Source organism: Ornithodoros turicata, chromosome 3 (genome assembly GCF_037126465.1).
Source record: "Ornithodoros turicata isolate Travis chromosome 3, ASM3712646v1, whole genome shotgun sequence".
NCBI lineage: Eukaryota > Metazoa > Arthropoda > Arachnida > Ixodida > Argasidae > Ornithodoros > Ornithodoros turicata.
This window is the reverse complement of record NC_088203.1, coordinates 75,551,696-75,574,303: the sequence shown is the minus strand read 5'-3', so window position 1 is coordinate 75,574,303 and position 22,608 is coordinate 75,551,696. Positions and strand designations below refer to the sequence as shown.

Genomic DNA, 22,608 nt, shown 5'->3' with positions numbered 1-22,608 from the left:
TCTTCTGGCAGCGACGTTACGCCATCATCTGCGATCGAACGCTAACCCATACCCGGAGACTGTGGGCCTCCTAGAGAGCTCTATTTACGTGGATGATGTGGTATTGGGGGCCAGGAATGTTGAAGAGTCAGCGCAGAGATACGCTGAAACACAAGCGATTTTTCGTAACGCCTCCATGAAACTACAGAAATGGGGTTCAAACAGCAAGGTAATGCGCGACAGATTTCGAAAGGAAAGGGACGCAATCTTGCTGCCCACAACTACGAAAGTTCTTGGAGTGCCATGGGACCAGGCCAACGATACCCTACCGTTACCCATACATGGCACAGGAGAAGGTGGCATGCAAACTCCGAATGTTACAAAGCGACAGGCCTTGCGTAAAATTGCGCAGATATATGATCCACTGGGGTTCATTCTACCGTATACTGTCACCGGAAAACTGATACTGCAATCCATCTGGAAAAGAGAGCTGGGTTGGGACACGCCACTACCAAGTGACCTCAATGAAAGGTGGCGCGACTGGTACAGCCAACTCACCCTCCTCACAGATGTACAAATTCCACGGTATTATGGCATGACAGACTCGGAGCAGGCCGTGGCAGAGTTGCATTTCTTCTCGGATGCAAGTCCTGCTGCCTACGGGACCGTGGTCTATTTACGACTCAAGGAGAACGAATGTGCAGGTAGGGCCGCTGTCGGCGGAAGAAGTCGAGAAAGCACAAAATTATTGGATCAGGATAGTACAGAGTTCGGCATTCACAGACGAGATCAGCTGTTTAAAAGGGGGGAGGCCCATTCCCGAGTCATCCAAGCACCGAGATCTCAGGTCATTCGTGGACGACAGCGACATTTTGAGAGTCGGCGGACGTCTGCGCTCAAGTCAGCAGTCATTTGCAAGGCGTCACCCTATTCTCATCCCAGCACACTCCTACTACGGCGACCTCTTGATATTGGCATCGCACCGTCAGGTACTGCATTCTGGGGTACGAGATACACTCGTCCAGGTCAGGGAAAGATTTTGGATGATGAAGGCACGGCAACAAATCAAGCGAGTCATAAGGAATTGTACAACATGTAAGAAGAACGATTCTAGGCACTTAACACAAGTGGATGCTCAACTACCGGCTGAACGCATAACAATGTGTCACCCTTTTGAAGTCGTCGGCGTCGACTTCGCCGGGCCTCTAACGCTGAAACACAGAACTAAATCGTACCAAAAGGGATACATTGTCCTGTTCACGTGTGCGGTCACCAGAGCCGTACATATCGAACTCTGTGAGGACATGTCAGCGAACAAGTTTCTACAGGCGTTTCGCAGATTCACAGCTCGTAGAGGAAATTGCCATCAGTTTATAGCGATAACGCAAAGGCCTTCAAGAGAGCAGCTAAAGAGCTTGGCGCGCTATGGAGTGTAATGAGAGCTCCCATCATTCAAGACTATACGGCCATCAGAGCAATCAGGTGGCGTTTTATAGCAGAGCGGGCTCCGTGGTAGGGTGGATTCTATGAGCGGTTGATACGCTCGGTAAAATCCGCAATTCGAAAGACTCTATCCAGGACAATTGTAGATTTCGCCGAGATGGAAACACTACTCACCGAAGTGGAGGCCATGATTAATTCCAGACCGATCACGTACGTCTATAACGAACACACAGAGCCCACGCCATTGACACCGGCAGACATGATTACTGGAAAACGACTACTAGCGCAGGCTGCAACGACATCAACCACTCCCGAAGATGCATTGCAGGATGCCCTCCAGTTAACGGAGTTTATGAGGAACACATGGAGGATGCGCCAACAACGCCTTGCATTGGTATGGGAAAGATGGCAGAGAGAATATCTCAGCGAGCTTCGTTCTGCACATCACTCAAAGGGCTTAAAAGGGACTGATGTGAGTGTCGGTGACGTTGTTCTCATCGAAGAACCGAACCGAACCATGGACCGAACAATGGAGAATGGGGGTCGTGGAGAAGGTTTTCCCGAGCTCCGATGGAAGGATCAGGGTATGTCTGTTGGGGACATCCTCTCGGACCACACTCAGAAGACCAGTGCAACATCTCTATAAGATTGAGTCTTCACAGCTACAACGGCCAAACGATTCTGCTTCTTCGCGGGCGGCAAGCTGTTGAATGTTATGCCAACATTCTACTGTCAACAAAGAAGATGATGACTCATTGTCTGTGACACTCGCGTGACAGACATCGCGCTTATTCTAGTTCCTTCTAACGGAATAAACACATCGTCATCCCTCTCTGTCCTGTCTCATCTTCAACAAGCCTCATGCGGTGGAAGAGAGCAGTTAAGGGGCGCGGTAGTCGCGGAGGAAGGACGAGAGAAAGCGTGGGGTCTACATCAGAGAGAAGGGAGTGAGCTATGTCGTGTTCCCACTGAGCCTGCATCTTGGGACCGGTGAGTGATGAGAGGAGGTGTCTTCGGTCGCCCGACGACATCATTATCGGGGAAAAAGCTGCGTGCTCATGGGCGTTCAATGCGGCTCTGTCTGCTTCTTCGTTGCCGCTGATACCGACATGTCCGGGGATCCACTGCAATACTACAGTGTGCCCTGCAATCGTCGCCTTCTTATAAGCTTGCAGGATGTCAAAGACAACAGGACCGAGGAGTCCACGTATCCCCAAGTTGGCCACACACTGGAGCGCGGGTCTTGAGTCTGTAAAGACGACCCAGGACTGAGCTGGACTGGCTGATATTTTTTTGCATCGCAAATAGATTAACGTAAAGCTCGGCACACGTAGACGATGTTCTGTGAGAAAGACGGTGACCACAGGAGACTGACTGAGATGGTATGACAAATGCCGAGGACGATCCACCCCGAGTAGATAACCCGGCAGTGAAAACTGACGTTGACGCCGTGTAGTTGTCGTTCATCATGCCCAGGGTAAGCTGCTTGGCGACACACGGGGCTGTATCCCTTTTCCTTCCATGCAGGCCAGGAACAGTTAGGCGGGTGACTGGGCTTGCCAGAGACCATGGAGGGGCACTGGGAGCCACTGTCTTCACTACGAGACGCGGGACGCTAGGCTTCAGCTGAGTCATCACCGAGCGGACCTTGCAGTGCTTGCGCCTCAAGATCTTCGGTACGAGCGGGTGCCGCCGATGATGAGATAAAAGGCGGAGGAAAAGTCGGCAGGTCTCACCGTAGCGAAGAACCTCCAGCGGGGTGTCCCTCACTTCAGCAATAACTGATCGGGTCTCTGCTGCTCGGGGGACGCCGAGGCACACACGAAGGCTGCGCGTCAGGAGGCACTGCAGCTTATGATCTGAAGATGTCGGCAGGCCATTAAGCGCCGGCAAACTGTACGCGAGGGACCCTCGAGCCAAAGCCCTGTGGAAGGCCAACAGAGAGCTCGTGTCACTGCCCCATCTCATGCCTGTCAAGCGACGGATCACTGCAATCCAACGGTGAATCTTGATCTCCAAGCTTGCAATATGCCTCCGACAAGAGAGCCTAGCATCAACAGTGAGACCGAGGAACCTATGGTGAGACCCGTGCTTCAACGGTATGCCAGCAACGGAAAGCTGGAAGGGCCTCATGTTCCGCCTTGTAAAAGGAAGTACTACTGTCTTTTCCGTCGATATGTCTAAGCCCGCCAGTGACAGGTACTGCTCGATAGCATCGAGAGCGAGTTCGAGGCGTCGCTGGAGGGCAGGACGGGATTTACCGCTGGTCCAGATACAAATGTCATCAGCATAGATGGAGATAGCCACTTTCCTACCGACGCAACCTCGAAGGCCAGCCATAACAATGTTAAATAAGATGGGGCTCAGAACACTCCCCTGGGGCACCCCATGGGTCAACTCGACAAAGTCTGTATCCCCCTGGCTTGTGCGGACGAACAGTTCCCGTCCATGAAGGAAATCAGTAAGCCATGAGAGAGCTCTGAAAGGCAGGGCGGCATCAACAAGGCCATGGAGGACAGAAGCGTGGCTGACAGTATCGTACGCCCGCCTAACATCGAGAAAGGCAGCCAGCACAGTCTTCTTGTGCACCTTTGCGTCTTCCACAGAAGTGATTAAATCGTACCGAGTCTATTGCTGCTCTGTGCCGTCGAAAGCCTGACATTTCTTCCGGGAAGACGCGGCGATGTTCGAGCCGCCACTCCAGTCTAGCGAGTACCATGCGCTCCATCAACTTCCCAAGGCAGCTAGTCAGGCTCACTGGTCGAAAGGAGGAGAGCTGCGATGGTGGCTTGCCTGGCTTCAATAGCGGAATAACACGTGCGCACTTCCAACTGTCGGGTACTTTCCCTGACCTCCATGATCTATTAAATACCTCTAGCAGATACTTCACACATTTCTGATCAAGGTTGCGGAGAGCCCTATAGGTGACGTTATCCGGCCCAGGAGAGGACCGAACCCGAGACAGCAGCAGCGCGCTTCTGAACTCGGCCAGTGAGAAATCCATATCCATGTCCGGGTCAGTGACTATGGGCGCAGCTTGAATCCGTTCGACTAAGGTAGTCACATGGGAAGAAAACCACGTTGTACTTGCAGCCTTCGAAGGAGCGGCAATGGTGTTGCAGAAGGCCTGAGCCACCTCTGCTTCGGACTTTGAGGAGGACAGCGCAAGTGCACTTAAAGGATGCTGGTTCGTGGGAGGTTCGCTTAAACTTCTTGCCACTCGCCAGATCTGCGGATCGTTGTCAAAAGATGACAACGATCCGCAGAACTGCCTCCAGCGCTTACGATCAATCGCAGCCAGCTCCTTAGTAACTGCCTTGCACGCGCGGCGGGCTTCTTGGATGTCTTTGAGCAACCCAGTCCGACGAGCAGTGCGCTCGGCGCGTCGACGGTATGCCCGCAGCTGCTCAACCCTAGGGTTTGAGCCGAGATGTCCAGGAAGGACTTTAACATACTTGCTTGATGAACGAAGGGCCTCCTCGATGCATCCTGCCATCTCGTCTGCTGAGAGGTCAGGTCGGGTGCTTGTGGAACACAAGGCGCGAAAGGCTGACCAATCCGTTATCGTTACAGCTTTACGCCGTTCTTTCTGAAGAAATTTTTTTAAAACCAATGAAAATGGGAAGATGGTCACTTCCCCGACCGTCCAGGCCAACCGCCCACGACAGGTACCTGGATACATCATTTGAGCACAGAGAGAGGTCTAAAGAGTCTGACCGAAAACACCGGCCGAGGAACGTAGATGACCCATCATTGAGAAGATGCAGTCGCAGATCCTCTATAACGTCCGCCCAGATTTCGCCGCGGGTGTCAACCTTTCTGCTACCCCACAAGGGATGGTGTGCGTTGACATCACCAACAACAACAAACGGGGCTGGGAGACAGGCAAATATATCCCTAATACTGCGAGCTGTCACAGTAGCCGATGGGGGAATGTACAGGCTCACAACAGTCAATACGGTACGGCCCATGCGTACTTTACACTCAATGTAGTCAAATGGGTCACGTCGAGAGTGAATTAGTGTCGAGGTCAGGTCATTTCTTACGCAGATGATGGTTCGAGATGGAGACGTGTTGTCCAATGTGTAAGTGATATATCCACTAAGTCGAAAGTCTTGCGGGACATACGCTTCGCAAATAGCAAGTACTGGTGTCTGATGCCGAAGGACGAATGCTTCCAAGTCGGGTAGCTTATTCCGAAGGCCACGCGTGTCCCACTGCAATATGGCAGCAGATTTACACGCTTGCTGCATTGTGTGGCAAAAAGAGGTTGTCCGCTGCCAGAAGAGCCCGGACTTCAGCCAACTGGGAAGCACCAGGGAAAGCGGCGACGACAGCCTTCAAAGCGACAAAAACCAGCGGCAACAGTGCGCTGAGCATGTCATCCCGGTTCCTAACCATACCGGCCATACGGTTCCTAACCGGCTTGAACGCCTCAGCTCGCTCGACACTGTAGGCCGCCGCAGAGACCTTTGCGGTTGATGGCTGGCACAAGAACTCAACAAGTTGGAAGAAGCCGGAATCATCAAACGAGTGTCTCGTAGTGATTGGGCGACACCGCTGGTTGTGGTACCAAAAAAAAAAACTGGCGGATCGGTCCGATTGTGTGGGGATTACAAGGTTACGGTGAATCCTGCCTTGAGAACTGACTATAACCCGCTACCACACCCGGAGGATCTGTTCGCCACACTCGCGGGTTGCAAGGTTTTTTCCGTACTCGACTTGAGAAGTGCTTATCAACAAGTGGAAGTTAGCCCAGAGTGCCGACCCTTTTTGACGATCAACACACCTATGGGGCTATTTGAATATCAGAGTCTACCATTCGGCATTGCAAGCGCTCCGGCGATTTTTCAGTCATTAATGAACCAAGTACTAAAGGGACTCCCAAGAGTCGGTTGTTACATCGACGACGTTATTGTAGGAGGCGTAGATCTAGAAGAGGCACAACGTAACCTCCAGCAAGTTTTGCAACGTTTCCAGCAATACAATATCACAGTCAAGGAAGACAAATGCAAATTCTTCACCAGCTCAGTGCCCTATCTGGGACACAAGATAATGGCTGACGGAATATCCCCCACTTCCAGCAAGATAAAGGCTATCAGAGATGCGCCGGAGCCAAAGACTGTAACTGAACTAAAATCCTATCTTGGAATGCTGAATTTTTACGGCAAGTTTTTGAAGGACCTAGCGATCGTAGCAGAGCCGCTCTACCGCCTCCTCAAGAAGGGACATCGATGGTCGTGGACGAAGATCTGCAAATCTGCTTTTGAAAAAACAAAGCAGCTCCTGTTAAACAGTGATGTATTGACTTATTACGACGTGGAAAAACCCCTGGGACTGATGTGTGACGCCTCCACGTATGGACTGGGCGCCGTAATTTTTCACATCACACCTAACGGACAAGAAAGGCCCATTGCGTTCGCGTCACATAGACTCACACAAGCTGAAATGGGGTACGCGCAATATGAAAAGGAGACCCTTGCGATTATTTTCGGGCTGAAGCGATTTCATCGATATGTGTATGGTCGCGCTTTCACGTTGTATACGGATCATCAGCCGCTGCTGGGCATCATCGGACATCGCAAGGCTGTTCCTGCTTTTGCGGCAGCACAAATTCGTCGATGGGCTGTAATGCTGGCGGCGTACGACTACGAATTGAAATACCGGCGACGCCAGGATCTTCAAGTGGCTGATGCGCTCTCACGTCTACCGCTGCCCTGCGTTTCTGACCAAGTGGACGATGAATGTGAGTGCCTTGCTGTGTTTGACTCCACACCCCTAACTCTAATGAGATTGCTAAGGCAACTAGATGGGACGCAGTCTTGACAAAAGTTACTGACTGCACGCTGCGGGGGTGGCCCTCAAAAATTGAGAATGAAATGCTAACTCCATACTGGACGCGCAGGGGTGAACTCTCCATCGAACAAGGTTGTCTAGTGTGGGGCGGAAGGGTGGTAGTGCCTGAGAGATTAAGGCTTCGGGTGTTAGGTTTGCTGCATGAGGAGCATCCAGGGATCTCTCGAATGAAGATGTTAGCACGCAGCTTTGTTTGGTGGCCTGGAGTTGATTCCAGTATTGAAGCGCTTGTACGAGAGTGTAAAATTTGTCAGACTACGTTACCTTCTGCGCAGAAAGTGCTTTTGCATCAATGGCCATTCCCAGCCAAATGTTGGGAGCGTGTGCATGTAGATTTCATGATGAAAGGTTCCGATTATTTTCTGGTGCTCGTGGATTCATTCTCGAAATGGATTGAAGTGTTCGTGATGCCGTCAACCTCCGCGGCGAAAACTATAGAGAAGCTGCGTACTGTTTTTGCAGCCTATGGCTTTCCGGAACAATTAATTAGTGATAATGGCCCTCAATTTATTTCTGAAGAATTTACCAACTTCGTGAAATCATGCGGAATTAAGCATGTACAGGGTCGGACACACATAAGCGTATCGCGGGAGCGCATGACCTGCAAGTATGCCAGCGCCGCGCAACGGATGCTCCTGGGTTTGAGACATCGCGCCTAGCGAACATTCGCCACCTCTCGGTTGGGTCCGTCATTGCTCTCGTGGCGCCGGCGGGCGGGGCGACCCACCTGCTGTTGCTATTCAATCTCTGCTGACGATGTTTTGATCAGTGCGTGGCGCGACGTAATCTATGTCTTATCGGAATCGAGAAGAAAAGTGAAACAGGCGCATGTCCTGGCATACTTGCATTTATTGTAATGTATAGTTATCTGTTCGTTTGCAAAGGATGCATCCTATGTCATCAGACATCACATCCGTCTGTTTCACTTTCCTTCTTGATCCCGATAAGACGGTGATGTCGTAAAAGATTACACCGCGCCACGCACTCATCAAAACATCGTCAGCAGAGATTGAATAGCAACAGCAGGTGGGTCTCCCCGCCCGCCGGCGCCACGAGAGCAATGACGGACCCAACCGAGAGGTGGCGAATGTTCGCTAGGCGCGAGGTCTCAAACCCAGGAGCATCCGTTGCGCGGCGCTGGCATACTTGTAGGTCATGCGCTCCCGCGATACGCTTATGTGTGTCCGACCCTGTACGCACCCCTCCTTATCACGCGGCTTCGAACGGAGCAGCCGAACGGTTGGTACAAACAACGAAGAAGGCCATAGATAAGCAAATTCTTCAAGGGAAAGTAGATGGGCGGAACCCCTCGGTGCATGAAAGGCTAGCTAGCTTCTTACTAGCGTATAGAAACACGCCGCATTCTCTAACTGGGCGAACGCCAGCAGAGTTGTTTTTGAGACGTTGGCCACGTACGAGATTATCTCAGTTAAAACCCAATTTTGTGGAGGACATGAAAGGGAAACAACGAGCCATAAAGGAACGAGCACACACCAGAAGAGGGTCGGAACGTACATTTTCTGTAGGTGACCTTGTATATGTCAAAACTGTCAGAGGTGAATCGGTTGCATGGGTGGATGGTATCATTGAACAATGTGTAAGCCCTGTCACTTTTCTGGTTAGGACAGGCAATGCTATGAGATTTACGCATGCTGATCATATTCGCGCTCGTTACGTTAATGTACATCCACCAAGTGGCATCCTCGAGCGATCTCCTACGCTAGAAGACATACAGCAGCCTCCTACGCCATCAGAACTTGCCTCGGAGCCTGGAGCTCGGCCCGAGTTGCAGGAAATCCCCACCGCTACTACCCAAGAGACAACGTCACTTCAGCAGTCCCCACTTCCAAGACGACATACCGAGGCTGAAGGTGAAACTGCGACTGAAGCACCCGTGACTGGACCGCCCCTGTTGCGGCGCAGCGAGCCTGAAGGGCGTGCTCCTCAGAGATATCAATCGATAGACTTTCGTAAGGCCAGCTGCTAAGACTGCGGCCGTCCCTGTGCGCCTTACCTGTTATCACGGTCCGTAGCATGGCGCTGCGGACTGTTTACCAGCGGATGTTATTTAAGCGCACAAATGACTGTCAGCTCGTCTTTATGTGCTCGAACCTGAATAAAGTTTGTGTCAACCCTGATACAACAATTATCTTACGGGGAACGTCGCAGACAACCACAGTGCGTCGAAGAAAGAGTTACTCCTTCTTCGACCTGGCAGATGGCACAGCACCACCCTTTCGGAGCGCAACAAATGTTGATTTTTACTTTGGTCGCTGGATTCGCCGCGTCCCATGGCATTGTCAGCGCCCACAAACACCATCGGAGATCAACAATTCGGATTTGTCCTTTTCCGCACACAGAAGGCACTGCCCCACCAAACCAGGTCGATAGTGGAATTTGGTGGCTCCACTGAAGCCGCCTACAGAAAATACGGGTAGAACCTGTAATTTACCCTCTACCGCATCCGGGGTCATATGTGGGACATACCAGTTGAACGCGCATAAAAGTTACAATCGCATTTTTCGAAACTGCCATGCGGGCCCAGACATGGCAAATATTTGTCCCTCTCGAGCGTGCTCCTCGCGCCACCTCGCTTTAGGATGGGCAAGTAAGCGCCAAACGCCACGATTTCAAACGTGCGAAGCACGTGGCTTCTTTTGTCGAGTTTTCACGTCAAAAAAGGTGAGTTACGTTTCCGTTGGCGCCTCAATAAAATTTGACAGTGTAGCAGAACCTTCTAAGGCACGCTGGAAGTATTTCTTGCGCATATTTGTTGTATAGTTTGTTGGGAAGCGATGGTTTCGTGTATGTGCCCGATATGGCACAACATACTGTTTGCACACTATTTCGAAAAAGAAAAAATGGGATCCTTTTGTTTGTATTTCAGGCCGATGGATGCCCGAAAGTTTTATGGTAAAGCGCCCCCCAGTAATGGGGTCGAAAGTGAGGACGACGAGATGTCTGACGACGATGACGAACTTTATGTGCCACCACAGAATGCAGATGGATTCAGACACGATATGTCGTCATCTGAAAGTGGTTCGGATGATAAGGCGCCGCCTCCATCAACTTCCACAACCTCCAAAAGAGCGTCGAAGCCATCAGCCCCAAGTTGGAGAACCAATAATTCAGTCTATAATCCCGATGCTGTCAAATTCTCTGGGGATGATACACTGCCCGAAAAAGTTACACAGCTAGATACGCCTCTCCAGTGCTTTAGATATTTCATTACTCCTGAAATTGTACAGTACATAACGGAACAAACAAACTTGTTTTCGGTACAGTCTGATCCAAATAAGTCTGAGCTTTTCTGAAGTAGAACTGGAGCAGTTTTTGGGGACTGTTCCCTACATGTCGAGTGTGAAGCTACCAGCAACAAGAATGTATTGGAGTACTCTTCTTGGGCAGCACACTATAATGGAGGTACTCACGTGTAACAGATGGGAGCAGCTGAAGCGTTTTATCCACTTCAACGACAATACCACGTTTGTCACTGCTGGAAACCCAGGCCACGACAAACTTCATAAAGTGAGACCACTATTGGATATGCTGAATGAACGGCTGCGTTTGATCCCGCGGGAGGAATTTCTTGCCGTGGATGAACAGATCATTCCGACGAAATCAAGGTCCTCGAACAAACAGTACAACCCCCAAAAAAAAAACCACAAGTGGGGGTACAAAGATTTTGTGCTGAGTGGCATATCCGGCTTCAGCTATGACTTTGAAGTACACGTAACACCGTACCGTCAGGGTGTCCGGACTTGGGTGCAAGCAGCAACGTGGTTTTGCGTCTCTGCAAAACTGTTCCTGAGCTCAAGAACCACAAAATATTTTTTGACAATTGGTTCACGAGCTTGCCACTCATGGTTCACCTTGTAAAGAAAGGCCTGCTTCCTCTGGGTACTGTAAGAGCAAATAGGCTTCCTGGATGTACTCTGCCAAAAGAAGCCGAAATGAGAAAGCGCGGGCGCGGTGCCATGACCGCAAAAATTACCACTGTTGATGGTGTGGATGTCTGCGTTGTGGCATGGTACGATAACAAAATCGTAACAACAGCATCTACATACGTTGGCAGTGGACCAGTGGCAGAAGCAAAGAGGCATGACAGGAAAGAGAAGAAGCATGCCACTATCCCTTGCCCCCAATCAGTGAAGGTTTATAACGGCTACATGGGGGAAGTCGATCTTCTCGATTCCATGTTGCGCCTGTACAGAATACATATCAGGTCCAAGAAATGGTATCTGAAAATATTTTTTCCATGTGATTGACCTTGCACTAGTAAACTCATGGTTGGTATGGAGGCGCATGAAGGGAGACACAATGCCACTTGTTGACTTCAAAATGTCCGTGGCGGAGGGACTGTGCAGAAGTGGGAAGCCGCCCCAGTAATACAATTGAGAATGAGCTCGCAGAAAAAAAGCAACGTGGTCCTACCGCCCGGGTACCCACGCAAGATGTTCGTCTGGACAAGGTGGACCACATTGCTACCTAGCGAGAGTCAAGGGCACGGTGTAAGCTGCCTAACTGTACAGGAAAATCGTGCGTTGAATGTCGAAAATGTCGTGTCACTCTGTGCCTCAACAAAGACAGAAACTGTTTTTTGACCTTTCACTGTGTGTAAGTAGACAATGTTTTGTGTAGCAACGACATGAACGTCTCAGCACAGCTCACGTGACTACAATATAACGAGATTTTTTCACTCAATGGAAGCTGAAGTCAATGTCCATGTACGCATCTGTAATAAACATTTTTCATCTCAAGAACAATGTCCGTTGAAGCATAATGTGCCACATAAGGCACAATCTGATTTTTACAAAAAAAAATATTTTGTGGTCGTTTTAGTGTGACCATGCTGCACCAAATATATTTTTTTCAACGAAAACAATAAAAATCATGCAGTAGAGGGTTAATATCAAAATGGCAGAATGGGCCTGTTGGTACATGACTGAATAAAACCGGAGCACAAAACACGGACAAGAACACACATAGACGACACTTGCTCCTAGACGAGTCACATAGACGAGGAGCAAGTGTCGTCCATGTGTGTTCTTGTCCGTGTTTTGTGCTTCGGTTTTATTCAGAGGGTTAATAACCGTCTCTGCGCTGCAGTTGGACCGTCCGAGGATCCAGCTCTGAACGCTCTGTCCTTCTTGTCTTGTTCTCCGAGGTAGTTGTTCCTGCGTTGCCGGAACTATCCATTGCCCACAAAAGCGAGTTTCCATACTAACGAGACGTAAATACGCTGAAGCAAGTTTGGTCTCTACAGAAGTCGTCCATATTTCCAGTCGTCCATGTTAAGGGATCCGTGTTGACACTGCACGACTTTACCTTAGACGTCAAATATAATCTATATCGTAATTTGTGTTTCTCGCTATTATGTTTCGGATGTCGTTCAAAATTCTTTGTTGCATCGGCACTACATGTACCTCAAATGCTTGTGGTACAAGTACCTTGTGACAATATGCTACAATGTTGTTGTTACCGTTACAATCATTTGTATGATTTGTAGTTCCCTTCATGCACTCCCTCTGAGACTCTCACACTATCAATTTTTTTTCCTGTCTACTTTAATTATATCTATTTGCGTTTGTCTTGCGAAATAAATAAATAATTGTGGTCACTCCGATGGGACCCACACGTTGGGTAGTATACTCGACGTCACATAGTTGAGCTGAGCTTACAACATCTTACGACGTGTACATGGTTCGAAGATGTGCGAAAACACACTGCCCCAGTGGGCAAGGTATCATCATCCACGGAGGCAGAATTTCACATCATCCCTTCTCGAATGTTCATTAAGTTTACGTTCACGTGATAAACGTTGCGTGAACGCTCGTCCGCGCCAGTATTGGACTCCGACAATGCTCAACAGTACGACGTGATTTGCTTGGGCTTCTCGCAGGTACTGCCACCTCTTTACATTATTGGCGACAGCTTTTCGCAATGTGCGCAAAATACTCCACACGTGCTTTCGAATCGAATATTGTGTTACCCGTTTCATCTTTCTCATAAAGCCTCCAGCAATCTCTAGACACCAACGCAGCGAAACTACCTGATATCTCGCTCGATCGAAATCGGTGATTGGCCGAGCATCCGTTGATGGGGCGTATAAATTGCGCACGCTTGATGACTCGTGACGCAGCTCCAATCTATACAGCTCACGTGCAGAAAAAATAAAAGAACCTGTTATAAGCGCGCTTGCTTGGGCGCCACATTTTCGTTACACACATCACCACGCGAACAATGAATTAAGTGTGGTATACTATGCATAGCCGTGCGAGGTTCACTTTTCTGCGCGCGCCATCTGTTGGCGGACTGTGCCGCTAGGGACAAGGATTCGTTGCGCGCCCTCCCGTACCAGGGAGTTACAAATCACAACTGCGAAAAAGAGGAGAGGCATCGACGAAGGGAATAAAAAGGCAGAAGACAGCGGAGACGTCGCTCGCAAATGGCCGTATCATGCTCTATTACCTATGGGGAATACCATCCCTGCAGCGGGGGATCGGTGCATTTTTCGGTGCCCATTATAGATGTGTGTTTAATGCCCATGTCGTCTCCCCCCTCGCCTTGTATACCTCCCTCTCCTGAGATTTCGGTGTCGTAGTCATCAGCCCCACTATGGACTCTCAACCTATATACTGCGGGCTACTTTGGATTCAGAGTGGGGTTCGTACTAGCTGCATTTTTTATGGGTACATTGGTTCGCGATACACGTTTTAACACGTTTCTAACGGGTGTGAGGGGTGCTGGTTAACCCGGGTTTAGGACGGGGAGAGTGATAGCGCGTGATTTATGGGAACGAACGCAACAATGGAGCGCTCAGTAAAGTGTGACGGGGGGGTTGTGGGCTATACCGGGTATATCGAGTCGTGTTTTATGCCTTCACTTTTCACTTTTTGTACGCTGTTGATGTTCGCGTCTTGGAATAGGTGACAAATTTGTGGCAGGGGCAAAACTAATGATGCATTACGGCCTTTGTCGTGTGGCGTGTTTGTTTTGTGTGTTTTTTTTATTTTATTTATTGTTCCAGGTCACGTTAACCTTTGGTGAATGTAATGCATGTGATTTGGAATGTGAATGTAATTTGGTCAATTGCAGTGCAACGGTGGAAGGATAAGTCTGTCCACTGACGAGTAGCTTTGTTCTTTATTAATTCAGGAACTTTATCCGAATGTTCTCAGTCGTGACACATTCTGTCTTGTAGGGGATGCACACTCAAGGCTGGCAAGCGAGATATTGGAACAGTTTAAATAAGATTAAACTTACGGATTCAACGGGTGACTTTTGCAAACATATTGTGATGAAGATGTCCAGACTTCAGCACAGTTTCTGGTAAACAAGGGGTGAAAGAAGGTGCAAAATCTCTTATTTTTATAAATTCGCAAGGCTATTCTGGTGCATTCCGGTCGCAAATTAATTTATCATTTACACTGGGCTTTTGCGAATTGGTTGGATGTATACAATTGCCATGCCTAGCGAGTTTGAAATAACACAGTTTTTTCTTGCTTTTGTTTTCAGTAATCCCTGGGTAAATTTAGAATACTTGATGTCTAATCAGTCACTCATTCAGCCCGTTTTAGGAACATAAATTCGTTGGAGAGGCATGAAAAATAAATTAACTACCCCTGCCTACGCATCACAGAATGCATTGGATAAGAGAACAAAGGAAAATATACAGAAAAATATAGTAACTTGATTATAGAAATTCTCAAAGAACTCCATAAAATTGTGAGCATTGCACGTGATCCGACCCATTCCAATATGTAAGCTCAGTAATGAAGAAACAGAATGTCCCGTCCGTTTCTTGAAACAGACAGAACACACACACGCACACACACGCACTACGTCTTTCGATGACGTCGCAGTCTTTACAACAGACGTCACTTATCATCCCATCTAGAGTATCAAGCGGTGTCACGCTGCGGTTCAGGTCACCGAGCTGCGATGGCGATAGAAGCAGACGCAATTTCTCCGTGCTTCTCATGAGCGTCGCAATAGGGGACGTCGAAGTGCGGAAGCTGTCGCTTAGCAACGGAGGCAGGAAGCACACTGCACATGCTCGCTTCAGCGGCACGACCGTTGTCATGGCAACGGAAGCAGGCACGGAATCGTTCTGCTCGATGTAGCGCCGGCGTAAAAGTTAGAACGGAAACACCGAATGGCAGACGATATTTTGAAGCGGTAGTCTGCGGTGGTGTTTCTGCTTCTTTAGGTTGCAGACGGCTCTGCTCGACGGCGTTGGTATGTACAGGATGTCAGCTCAGCACGTCAACACCTGTAAATTAGGAAATAGGTTTAAAGTGATAGAAATTAGGAACTCAACCTGTGTTACACCTACGAACGGCACATAATTAAGTCCGTCAGCCCTACCAAGGTTATTCCGCCGGAGTAACTGTACCGCGACGCCACTAGTCGCAACGCATACAATGATGAGGCTATCTGTTGCAGCCAATTGAATCAAGTGTAGGGCGGGGAAAAACGTGATGTCTTAAGCTGAACACGACTCTACACTCTTAGAAATGAACTTCACCACATACACTCTTAAAAATGAACTTCACCGCATAGCACGCTCCTAGCCAACCATAATCTCGAATGATATCGTTATCTGCCCTGATTTGTTGAAAACGGTAGGCGCACGCCTTTTTTGTGACAATTATGAACAGCATAACTGTCACAAAAAGGCGTACGCCTACCATTTTCAACAAATCAGGGCAGATAACGATATCATTCGAGATTATGGTTGGCTAGGAGCGTGCTATGCGGTGAAGTTCATTTTTAAGAGTGTAGCACGCACCTAGACAATCATCACCCCGAATGACAACGTTCTCGCCCTAGATTTGTTGAAAACGGGAGGAAGAGCCTATTTTGTGCCGTGCATAATGGCACAAAATAGGCTCCTCCTCCCGTTTTCAACAAATCAGGGGCGAGAACGTTGTCATTCGGGATGATGGTTGGCTAGGAGGGTGCTAAGTGGTGAAGTTCATTTCTGAGAGTGTAGAAGGGCTCACATTAATTGTTCGTAAACGTATCATACTGTAACTTGTTTGTTTAAGTTTATACAGTTTTTCTTTCTTCTTTTTTTCTTTACAGAATTTTTATTAAAAAAGCTATGAGAGCAGCACAGATGTCGTTTTTGCAGTTGAGTTCTACGGCCAAGAAGAGAGTATGTAACTACAAGATGTCTAGTTACCTGAAACTCATTAATTAACGCTTTCAAAATTAGGGAATTTCGGGCAAAAGCGAGATAATACAACGGGAGACAATCCTCGTTGAAATCCACTCTATCTTTAAAAAATCAAGAAAATAGCGAGTGCCGTGAAATGTCCATCGGTGAATTTCGGTATGCAAATGAGCCGAAACCGAAAAAGCGCGCCTGAAGTGCGCATCGCCCTCGCCGAAGGAGGCTTATCTGAGTTGGAAAGTGGTTTCTGGCCAGCGGAGTGGCACCTACTCCAATCATCTCCATCGCTCCAAATCACGTGGCCCTCTGACGTGAAATGAACGCTGTACTCCCCGCGTTCCCGGTCGCCGCGGTTTCGGCTCATTTGCATATCAACATTCGGGGATGGATATTTTAACGCGTGTGCGTTTTCATGATTCGTTAAACCTGAACTGGCTTGCTGAACTAGGACAGTCTCTCAATCTGCCTTCTCGCTTTTGCCCGAAATCCCCTAATTAAAAAGTTCATTAATGGATCTTAGGTACTTAATCATCTTGTAGTTGCACACTTTCTTTCAGAGGATGTCCGCCTAGCCGTAGAACTCAATTGCAAAAACGACATCTATGCTGCTCTCGTAGCTTTGTTATAAAAATTATGTAAATGCTAAAAAAAAACTGTATATCAGTTCACAGGAAGCTATGTGAAAGCTAAAGCTATGTAATAGGACCGTTGTAGTTCTTTAGTTTTCGGAGGTTGAAAAAATTACTTGTTGCTCAACTCTAGAAAACTCTGCAAAACAGAGAACAACATCATGTGTGCTCGTTCGAGGGTGACATACACAAATATGATTCCATGTGCTCAGTTTCAAATTTATTCCGAGGTATGTCATTGACATCTTCTCAGTTAGGCTAGACATCAAGATTTGCTGGATTTCGTTTAATTGAGTTCACTTAAAAAATGTTTAGTTCATTTGATCTCACATTCAGATATAATCTCGCAGTTGCTTCTCGAAAGATAAAACTGTCAGCTCTTACACTCAATGTATCCTTTATACGCAAGTTCCACTGAATTCTGCTCTTACGCTAGAAGGCAATATCCTCACCTATAAAAAACGACCCCTAGTTCCATAATATGTTTGTGTCCAACATATTCCATGACTGTAATGAGTTGTAGCAGTTTCCAAAGTCGGGTGGACCACAGGAATTTGCCGCCTGAAATAACAACACATACAGCTGTCAATTCTGGTTCGTCTATCTCTTGTATATAGGTGTTGAGTCCCCGGTAAAATACGATCGCTGCATAGCCGGAGGCACACAACGCACTTCAACCGAACTGCACCAACATACAAACAATTGCGAGCCAACACTGACAGAAAGCAACGTAGAGGAAAAGGAAAATAAAAACGTTGAAGTTCTGAAGTAGAGAACAATTTGGAAAAAAAGATCGCGACCGACGTGGGTTCAGATGGCAACTGGTAGGTTGTACTCAGTACGTCATTCGGCATCCGTACAAGCCAGTATATTAGCTCGAGTGAGCATGAATTAACTAATTACATTTTCATTTAGGCATATTAGAAAATACATATTGGTTCTTTCTCTCTTTACAGGGTGTACGAAGCCACCAACTTAATTGACGGCCAACATAACCGGTGTGCGTAAGTGAATTGGCAGACTACGGTTAGTGGCGAAAAATATCGACTTGCGCATTTTCATATGTTGGTTTGCATGTGCGCACGCTTAAAACCAAGTTTTGAACGAAGTATGTAAAACGGACAAAAAAATATCCTCTCAACGCATTCAGTATGTGAATTTATGTGCGCTATAAGCCCCACTTATACTTAACCTGTACGTCATCACACTCTGATCACTTTTCACGCTCAAGCCAGCACATTCACGACTTAAAACATAGATGCGTTCCTTTTACCGGCACCTCCTGAACTACTGCAAGGAGTGCAACACCCTGGCATTATTTTTGTCATGCACTCGCACTGTACATGCGCGTGCCCGTTCTTTTTGGGAAAGCGATGACCTACTTCTGCACTAGTTCTCGATTTTCATTTTTCTCGCACTAGGTATCCTGGTCGTGCAACGGAAGGGTGCAGAGGAGGAGACGACAAGATGGCGGAGAGCACTTCGTTTGTGGCCTCCCGTTGTCGGATAACGGTGGGCTTATAATTCAAGATGGGGATTATTTACTGTGACATCAAGCAAAATTTATGTGTGCTTCTCTCTAAATACCTGGCATGATTCTTGTTCGTACAGTTAACGCAGAAGCAAACTATAGAGGCGCTCGTCATTTAGCTCTTTCGTCCCCTCCATAATAAAATAATAATGGTACCGTGATGTTACACGTAAGGTTTGTCTGATGTCTAATGTTGCACGTGCCGCAGGGTAGGACAGCGGGTAATGTGGACCACCTGGGGTTCTTTCGACGTGCTCCGGAAATCTCCGACAGACACGGTGCTTGAAGCAATGTTTACCTCCCTCACATTGCTACTGCGCCCGGCCGGGATCGAACCCGCTCGAGCTCAGCAAGCCAGCAGCTACCGAGGACGGCCGTCCCCTCCATCTGTGACGCAAAACTGGTATCGTCTCCAAAAGATAGAATGACGTGATCCGGATGAACAACATAGGTGCACATAGTGGAAAGGCTATCACTAGAGTACTTGATTTATCACCTGCACGTCCAAAGCAGAAAATTCCATGTGCGGAAACAATTATTCGGGCATTATTGTGAGCATTTGCGCTGTTAAACGAGGATGCTGTAAGAGAGGAGAGTCTCCCAATACCCGCTTATAAATTGTTAGTATAAACGGAACGAAAGAAAACAGGCTAAAACACAGCCTTGCCAACACATACAAGAAAATGCTCTGTAGCAGACGTCAAGGTCTGCACTTCCTCGTTCTGTTTAGGAGCCGGTGGTGTCGCGACAGTGCAACTGGTTCAGAACTCGTGTGCAGCACGAGTGCAGTACTTTTCTTTCAAAAAGAACGCATCTATAATATAGGACAACGACAGTACGTACGCGTGAGCAATCACAAATGTCATGATTCCTAGAGACTAAATTGAAATGCTCGTGCATTCTTTTTCGAGTCCACCATGAAGTTTAGTACAGTTCTCGTATACGCTGATAGTAGGTGAGATAAGATAAGCGTGAACAAAATCCTTCGTCCTCCTTAAATGACTGACAGTCTTCTTTGTGACCCTATTCTGTTGTCGTTTTTATGGTGGCAGCTGTTATGTGCAGACCTATTGGTAGTTCCGTGGTCCACGTAGCTCTGCACGAAACGGCTCTGAAACGGGAGAGGGCGGAACAGGAAAGCGAGGAGAGGCTTCGTCGCGTGGACGATTGCGCAGAGTTTGGTGGTGCAACGTAGGAGGTGGTGCAAGATCATTCAAGTCGGCGTAGCAGATAGAATGCATCTCGTGGCGGGCACAGTCAATGATTGCGGAATTATCGCACAGAAAGTTGCAATCGAGAATTACGTCGTAAGAGCTAGGAACTCAGCCGGGTAACAGACGTCTTTAATTGTATTATATTATTCAGTCATCGCACAGTGCCGTCTACAGTAAAGTGCTCATACTGGTTACCCTTTAAAACGAATGGCAGAATGTCATACAATCACTGAAAATGGATGCGAATGCAGCACCGCTGAAAAGTTGTGAAACGATGCTGTTGACGATATAGAAAACCGCCAGGAATACGAGATGTCTGCACTCTAGGAATCATCCGTGGTTCTGTATGATCTCTTTTGATTTACTCGAAACGGCAGCCGTTCTGGGTCCTCACAGCGTTCCCATCTCCTTCCGTTGCAACCGTACTACCTACCTGTCCCCTCTTCAACTAATAAACCGCGAGCGTACCCTCTCTCTCGTGAACACGTTACCCTGAGCCAGTATAGGAATACCGCCCTGCCTCGGCGCGCGCGGATTTCTGTCTCTTTCTTTTTCTTTTTTATCTCCTTTTCCCTGGAACATGAATTTATTCTACGTGCGACGCAATCAAAAGACGTCAAATATAAAGCAGGTAGTCGCCTTTCTAACGACAAGTTTTCCTTTATACTGGTAGTATAACAGCAAATTGAAAACTAATATACATGACGGATGTAGCTATAGAAAATGCGATCGTCACCTGCCCTATGGCTGCTGCAGCTGCCATGGAGGTCGGCGGAGGTAATCCTGGCTGGCGGCCGAGTGAGGGTCCCAAAGGGGGCATCTGGGGCACTGCGTGGGGAGCCCAACGGGGTGGACCTGCGTCCGCTCCAAATGCACTGAGGCTGTCTGCCCCACCGACGGACCCGAAAGGGGGAAGGCTGTGGGAGGGTAACAGGGAACCGGGGCTCCGGAACACGTTCGTCGACTTCTTACGTTTTTTCCACTTAGCTCTTCTGTTCTGGAACCAGACCTGCAAAGACATCAATGAGGCGCACATGTGTGGATGCTCTGAGACATGAACAAAACCGAAGCAGTGTTTCGGACGCGGGCCTTATACTGTACACAACACCTTTAAAGGGACGGTCTCGTACAGCCGGGGCGATTCCGAAACTTAGCCAAAACTAGTTTCACGAGTACTGTACACATACAACCATCAAAGTTTCATTCGGAATGACCAAGTCGTTTTCGAGGAATTTGTCGAAACGTGCCGTAAGAGCAGACGACGAAAGCTGCGCCTCTCTCATGCATACGTCACCTATGACGTCGGCCCGCGGGTGCGTCGTCGTTGTCATGGTAATTGTAACATGCAGAAGCACCTTGGTTTGAGTAATCCCCTTTGCTCTCGAAATGGGGACACTCAGGCATATACCTCCGCGAGCGGAGAATGTAGTCCGAGCATTGACTGTGGGGTCTCCCATAATGTGGCGCACAATCGGATACCTGGAAGCTAAGTCACGTGTTTTCTTTCCGCGAGTATTTAATGCAGTTTTTAAATAAACACGTTCTCCTTCTCCATGTACGTCGTCAGCGACACTTCATTTCGAAGCATGATCAGTGTAAAACGGGGAGTGTAATGGAAGCGCGCGTACTATATTTTTGGTCGGAGCTGTAATGCGACCGCGCGCGCCGATGGCCAGCGACTTCAGATTTGTGATTGTGGATGGGGTTGTTCTTGTTGGTTGCACGTTGTCAACCATGTACATAGTTTTTGTTTTTTCTCTTCTTCGTAAGCTGACTAAATAAAAGCGAACTGCAGGAGCCGTTTTTTTCCGGAATAGATGCAGTAAAACAGTTCTGAATGGAAAAGTCCCCGAAGAAGTGTATACAAAGAGACCTTAGACGGTGAAGTACTTCAAAACCTTCGGATGTCTTGCCTACATATCTATTCCCGATCGGTACAGGACGAAGCTGGACAATCGAAGCAAGCCTGTCATATTCCTCGGCTACTGCATCGACAGGAAAGGTTACCGTTTCTACGACCCTCAAGAGAAGCGTGTAATTGTGAATCGGGACGTCACGTTTGTCGAACAGAAGAGAGGATCATACTTATTACAAGAGTCTCTCGTTCAGCCACCACGACACGATGAAGTTCAATACATCGTTTTGCGGGACACAAGCCCTAACGATAACCAGCAGGGTAACCAGACAGACCGGGAAGAAATTCACGAGCACGAAACTGCTCTCGAACACGGGCCAACCGCTGCAGAGAGCAACACTAGCGACGAGGAGGACGACAACGGGAACGAACAAGAGATTCGTGAGCCACCCATACCTCGAAGGTCAACGCGGATCTCTCGCCCTCCTCAACGCCTCCAGGTGGACCCAGCCAAACCAAGTTACTGTGATATGGCAGAAGTGGAACTGAAGGAGCCACATAGCTATAACGAAGCTACAAGCTCACCCCAAAAGTTGGAATGGACCACGGCTATGGAGGACGAACTTCAATCACATCGTGAAATGGAAACATGGAGTCTCGTACCGAGGAAGCCAAGAATGAAAGTTGTAAAGTCGAAGTGGGTGTATCGGATCAAACGAGGGCCTACCGGCAAAATTGACAAGTTCAAGGCAAGGGTCGTAGCGATCGGCTGTTCTCAGGTCTATGGACTCGACTACTACGAAACTTTTTCGCCAGTTGTCAAACTCACGAGCCTTCGCACACTGCTTGCTTTAGCGAATGAAGAAGGCATGGCCATGAGACAGCTGGATGTCAAAACTGCGTATCTGCATGGAATTCTC

At 48.3% G+C, this 22,608-nt stretch overlaps 1 protein-coding gene across 1 annotated transcript in view; it reads right to left on the bottom strand.

Moving 5' to 3' along the window:
* Positions 1-14,425: 14,425 nt before the first annotated feature.
* Positions 14,426-22,608, bottom strand: part of LOC135387349 (homeobox protein orthopedia B-like) — a 44,106-nt gene continuing 35,923 nt past the window's right edge. The window contains exons 4-6 of the mRNA XM_064616579.1: positions 20,570-20,842; positions 17,541-17,649; positions 14,426-15,553 (exon numbers count right to left, since the gene is read on the bottom strand). Of these exons, the coding sequence (XP_064472649.1) occupies positions 17,557-17,649; positions 20,570-20,842 (366 nt within the window). The 3' untranslated portion in view covers positions 14,426-15,553; positions 17,541-17,556. The remainder of the gene's footprint in view (positions 15,554-17,540; positions 17,650-20,569; positions 20,843-22,608) is intronic.